This window comes from Propithecus coquereli, unplaced genomic scaffold (assembly GCF_000956105.1).
Source record: "Propithecus coquereli isolate 6110/MARCELLA unplaced genomic scaffold, Pcoq_1.0 Scaffold591, whole genome shotgun sequence".
Lineage (NCBI taxonomy): Eukaryota > Metazoa > Chordata > Mammalia > Primates > Indriidae > Propithecus > Propithecus coquereli.
This window is the reverse complement of record NW_012151852.1, coordinates 435237-441236: the sequence shown is the minus strand read 5'-3', so window position 1 is coordinate 441236 and position 6000 is coordinate 435237. Positions and strand designations below refer to the sequence as shown.

General features: G+C 60.4%; 1 protein-coding gene across 1 annotated transcript in view; it reads right to left on the bottom strand.

Moving 5' to 3' along the window:
- Positions 1-561: 561 nt before the first annotated feature.
- KIF25 (kinesin family member 25) overlaps positions 562-6000 on the bottom strand; it is a 59009-nt gene continuing 53570 nt past the window's right edge. Inside the window, exons 10-14 of the mRNA XM_012658959.1 lie at positions 5808-5984; positions 4440-4591; positions 2652-2834; positions 2151-2306; positions 562-805 (exon numbers count right to left, since the gene is read on the bottom strand). Of these exons, the coding sequence (XP_012514413.1) occupies positions 633-805; positions 2151-2306; positions 2652-2834; positions 4440-4591; positions 5808-5984 (841 nt within the window). The 3' untranslated portion in view covers positions 562-632. The remainder of the gene's footprint in view (positions 806-2150; positions 2307-2651; positions 2835-4439; positions 4592-5807; positions 5985-6000) is intronic.

Genomic DNA, 6000 nt, shown 5'->3' with positions numbered 1-6000 from the left:
GCACGGTGGCAGCCAGCCTTCTCCTCGCACCCCCGTGAGTCCCGAGGGGGGCCGTGGGCTCAGGCCCCCATCTGGCCGCCGGATCTAAGGCCCAGCCGCCCAGCAGCGCCAGGCACCGCGCTCCACCATGCTCTCCTGAAGGCTCGCAGGCGCCATGTGGCTGGCCCTCTGGCCTCGCCCTCGCTTTGCAGGCGAGGAAGCTGGGCTTGGGAGGCTGAGCGGGCGTCTGGCGCACAGAGCTGGAGCTGGCAGAGACCCCGTGAGAGCCCAAGTCTGTCTGGTCCCGGAACCCGCGCTGGGAAATGCTGGGTCCCCACATCGTGGTAGAGATGACAGGCGCCAAGCCTGGCCCATGGACATCCCCTCCTGCCTGGGCAGACAGCCGCGGCCCCGCACACCTGTGGGCGCTGCCTGCCCGCACCTGTGGCGTCGGGCGCCCGTGGAAGGCGGTCTGAGAAGCCTGCTGGCTCTGACAGCCTCGCGTGGGCTGCGCCTGGGATCTCCCGGCAGTGCTGCTTACGGTTCCCTCGGATACAACCAGGTCTGTCAGGGCCTGCGAAGCCCGTTTATTGCTAAGGGCGCAGGCATCACAAAGCAATGAGTAAACACAGGTTTTACGGGAGGGAGGCTCATTAGCCCGTCTGACCCGTGCACACCTCCCCCGTGCGGGAGCCGGGCCGCCTTCTGGCTTGGCCGCGCTGGACCTGCCGCGCGCGGGTCCCGAACCCCAGGCCCTGAATTGTCTGCGCCACGTGCTTCTGGCTGGGAGAAATGCACAGGATCACCAGGAACTTTGCGTCACCTCCTGTAAAAAAAAAGTGACAGTGTGCGAGGGGGAAAGAACGCCCAGTGCTGAAAGCTGCAGGCGGAGCCGCCCAGCCGGGGCTGAGAGCGGCATGGTGCCCGCGGGGCGTGGGCTGGGGCTGGCCGGCTTGGGCGGTGGACCAGGTACCCGGCCCTTCCAGGCCCCGCCGTCCAGGGTTCGGGGGCGTGAGACGGGCGGGGGCGGGAGGGGCTTCTCTTCCCAGTGGAATTCTGCCCCCTTCGGAGCTTAGAGACCAACTGGGGGTTAGGCAGGGCAGGTGGAAACCAAGTCAGCGGAGAGGAAACGGAGAGGCGCGGAGGGCAGGGAGGAGAGAAAAGGAAAAGCGGAATCCTGGAAGGCAGAGGTGACAGCGCCACAGGAGGCCTGGTGTCCCCGGGGCCTGTCAGACCCACGGCGCCTTTCCCGGGCCCACAGTGGGCTCTGCCCCAGGCCCGGCCTTGCCTCTCCCCCGGCTGTGAGTTTGTATCAGAAGAATGTGGTGGCCTCTCTTTCTCTCAGAAGCAGAATCGCTAAGATGTGCAGCTGCGAGCAGCTCCATTATTTACCATCTGGAGATGCCAATTTGCAGTGAGAGTCAGAGGAAGAGCCTAGAACATTCCGCCCTCTGTCACTTCCGAGGGAGCCGCGTACTCTGGGGGCTGCTTTCCCCGCCCCTGCCTCCGGCCGCGTCTGTCGGTGCTGGCTTGTCCTGGCGGGGCTGCAGGGCCCGGGGCTGCCTCGGGACAGGCTGGTGAGGACGCCCAGTGTCAGGAAACCCCCTGGCATGGTCGAGGCTGCTTTACGTAGTGATGATCTTTCCTGTCTGTCCTCCTCCTCCCTGCCAATTGTCAGAGTGTTTGTGGGCGGCACCTATTGGGCACCTAAAACCCCGAACCCTGCTGTCGCCAAGGCAGGACGGTTCACCCCACACGGCTGTCCATGCTCGATCTGACTCAGTCTGCGCTTCCAGCACCTGCACCCAAGAGACCCAGAGAACACGGCAACAGCAAGTGCGCCCAGGCCCCAGGGCCCGGCCGCTGTGCGCCATCCCGCAGCGCGGAGACGCAAGGAGCAGCCGTTCCTCAGCCGCTGCGCTGTGAGGAGAGACATCTTGGGAGCCACCGCGGAGGAACTCGCCCCACGACTGGAGAGGCCACGCACCCACCAAACAAGCTCTTTGTGACAGCAGTGCCAGATCCGGGGACAAAAGGGGACAGTTGCAGGGACCTGGCTGAGAACTTCCCCACGGGAGGGGGACTGGTGGCTTCCAGGACATGCAGGGCAGGAGGTGCATGCGCACGCGGCCTCCTCTACTCTGGGGTCGCGGACGGGAGGGCGTGATTACCGATGGAGTCCTGGAGGAGGTGGGTGAGCTTGCTGTTTCGGTAGGGCACGTGGCTGCGGTGCTCCGACAAGGCACCCAGGACGTCTGCGAGGGCTGCCAGGCTGCGGTTGATCCAGGAGGTCTCCCTCAGGGCCGGCCCGGTCGCCCCGGACACACCTGGGAGAGGCAGACACCGTGACACGTGCGTCCAGCCGTGAGTCGGAGAACAGCCAGCCTTCTTGGCGGGGGTGGGGGGGCCGGGGACGTGGGGGAGACGTTACAGGGAGACTCCGCCCGCTGCACCGGCCCCCGACACGGGAGGGAAGTTCATGCTGGGGCTGCGGCCTCTCTGCACAGACGGCCAGCGCCGGGGCACCTTCCCAGGCGGCAGGGCCCAGACAGCCGATCCATCGGGAGGTAGCAGGACTTAAAACGACCGCGGACGGGAAGTGGCCCATTCCCCGTGTGGCTCCCTCCGCGTCCCCAAATCCAGGCCCTCCGCAGACGCCCCCGTCCGCTCACCTGCGCACTCACTGCCGGCCAGGTCCACGAGCTGCAGCTTGGCGGACACCTTCTCCGTGCGTCCTGCGTGGTCGGGGAGCCTCGGGTGCCAGGCTGGGCCACTCACACTCCTCCTCCTTCCTGCCACCGTCGGAGGGTCTGGGCAGGAGGAGGACAAATGGGAAAAGGTGGCAGGAAACTGCACTTGGACCCACATCAGTTCCAAGAAGCTTCTGGAACTTCACCCTCGAGGCCCACCCGCCCACAGGGAGGAAGGAACGGCTTCGCTTTGCCTCTGACTATCGACACAGACGGGAGGGGGTCGGGGTGATCGTCGCGGGTTCTCCGCGGGACATGGGGAAGAACAGGAGGAAGGAAGCGGTTGTCTCTGCGGAAGCTGAACTAATGCCTCATCTAGCCAAAGAAAATTGAGATTTTCTTAGAAGGATTTGGAAATGTTACTTAAAATTCCAGTCAGAAAATCGATGAGTGCTTTTTTTTTTTTTTTTCTTTTTTTTTGAGACAAAGTCTCACTGTGTTGCCTGGGCTAGAGTGCCGTGGTGTCAGCCTAGCTCACAGCAACCTCCAACTCCTGGGCTCAAGCGATCCTCCTGCCTCAGCCTCCTGAGTAGCTGAGACCACAGGCATGCGCCACCATGCCCAGCTAATTTTTCTATATATTTTTAGTTGTCCTATTAATTTCTTTCTAATTTTAGTAGAGACAGGGTCTCGCTCTTGCTCAAGCTGGTCTCGAACTCCTGAGCTCAAACAATCCGCCTGCCTCGGCCCCTCAGAGTGCTAGGATTACAGGCGTGAGCCACCGCGCCCGGCCTCGATGAGTGCTTTCAGAAATAAATCCTGCAATCTCTGATCTTCCACAGAAGTCCTGACTGACGCCTTCTTCATTTTGACGTGTCAGTTCCAGAAGGTGTTTTTCCTAAACACGCTCTGAGATGTTTTTAAAACCTAACACTCACTGTGCAAAGCATGGAAAATACGCATAACCTTTAAAAAGAACACGAGGCCCAATCTCATTCCCCTGCGCGTGGCGGCCACCTTTCCTGCGTGTCCTGCGCACGGCTGTGGTAAAAACGGTTGCTGCTCCTGGGACGTCCCGCGCCTAGGTGGCGGTAGTCAGCGCGGCGCCATGACCTCCCGCAGAGGCCACAGGTTTCAAGTGTCATGGTGACGAGGACGAGGAACGTCCGTCCGAGCGCAGCGTGAGTGAGCGATGACCGTCACCGCCCTGTGTGAACACGCTGCCCTGGTTTCCTTGTCACTGGTCTGACACGGGCCCCGGTCTCAGGTGTGGTCCCCGGTGCCTGAGCCTGCGGAAGGGCAGGTTCTTGGGGCCCTCCCAGCCCTGCTGCCCCCAAGGGCTGGGGTGTCCTGTGCTCGTGATTCCGGCAGCTACAGCCCAAGACTTCCCGGGCCGTCACAACAGGCGTTCTTTTTGTTACCAAACTGGAATGACCACATCGGCTGTGTGGTTTGTAGCTGATGTTTGACGGGAAGGGCTCTGATGGTGTGGTACGTGACGAACGCGCCGTGTTCCGCGGTGTACATACGCCCTGTTGTCTCTCCGTACTGCGTTTCACTGGCCACGTGTGTCCCTCCCCCCACCCCCACTCTCTCTTCTCCACCTGGGCTCCCAGGGGCCTCTTGGGTTTGGGTCCCAGGACTCCAGAAAGTGGCTGCTGTTCCGACTCCTGGGTCCTGTGAGACGCAGATGCTGCCGCGAGGACCCTAATCTTTGCTTCCAAAGTGGGTTTTTGTATGACTTTCCACTGACCGCAGCTGGCGACTTACCAGAGCTGTCGGAGCCGAGGGCTGTGGTCACAGTCACCGTTACGATCAGGTGAGACCGGGACGAATCCTCATGCACGAGCGTGGGGTGTGTCGCCCTGCGCCGCAGACCCCCACGCACCAGCCGCAGGAGCTCCGAGGCACTGCTGACGGCCCTGGGGAGGATGGCAAGCGTTAGACACACCGGGAGGGGACGGCCACCCGAACACTGCCCGGCCAGCAGTGGCCTCTCACCACAGCTAAGCGTGCCGATTGCAAGAAGGTGCACTGCGGCCAATCTTAGGCCAAATAACACATCGGAAGTCAAGTTTCTCCTCTTTGAGGCGGATGAACCACCGCGTCTCCGACTGCCTACCCGGAAACGCCTGCCTGAGTCAGAGGCTGCTGACGTGTCCACACCAACCATCCTCTGTCTATTGGACCCTCGTGGGCTCACGGCTTTGAAATGTTTTGCTCATCGGGTCGTATTTCTGTGTCAAAGTTTAATCTGTTTCCCCATTTTAGCTGACGAGATGTGACAGCTAATCACAGCTCTTGGGCAGCAGGAGACGACGTTTTGATCACAGTCTGCCAGTCAGTCGCTGAGAGTTTTGGTTACTTTGTGCAAACATCATGGTTAAATGTGTGACTTCTTTCGAGCTTTTGAAATATTAAAAATCTCCTGCAGGCCCTGGCCCGGCTAACTCGGAGACCCCAGGACTGGCCCTGACAGACGGGAGCTCCCGTCACGCCGGGTTGTGAGTCAGGCGAATCCCGCCAGCGCATGCGCACGCAGACACACGCGTACACAGACGTAAAATGTACAACGTCGAGAACATCTACTTAGGACGAGGGCCCTCGCTTTGACAGGAGGACTTGCCATCCTATTCTAAAACATACTGACGTTTACAAGCGCGGGTAAGGACATCTGTCCCGCCCAGGTGGCCGCGGCCGGGAAGCGGCTCCCTCTCCAAGCCTGTGTCCTCGTCTGTGAGGCGGGACCACGTCTGCCCGAGGTGCTTACGAAGATGCTTTTAAAGATACGTTTATTTATTTACAGATTTAATTTTGATTGTAAAGCAACAACTTTTCTGTTTTTTTCTTTTTCTTTTTAGTAGCTTTAGGAAGATATTACTGATGTATGAAAGTCGTTTATTTTGATCCACGTACACCCTGGGAAATGACCCCCCCTCCAGCTCATTAATGTCTACACCACCTCCACACAGTCACCATCAACGAAAGAGAACTGCTGGACGCGTGGAACGCTGTGACACATGCCGAGCGTCGGGAAGCGCACGGGCTGTTCGCTGTGAGCAGCACTGGTCCGGCCAGCGGGGCTGGTCCTGTCTGCGAGTCACAGCGTCCCGGCCTCGGGGCCCGAGAGCTACTCACTCGCAGGTCGGGGCGGCGGCCTCCTTCCTTCCGTCCCTGGCTGCTGTCGCCTCACGCCTGGCCCCAGACTCCACCGCCAGACTGTCTTTGGCCAGAAGGTCGAAAATGTCGTTGTTATAAACTTCCACTACGGAAACCTCAACCGTTGGGCCTGTCAGTGGGTTTTCCGAAATAAGCCTGTAGGAAACACAGA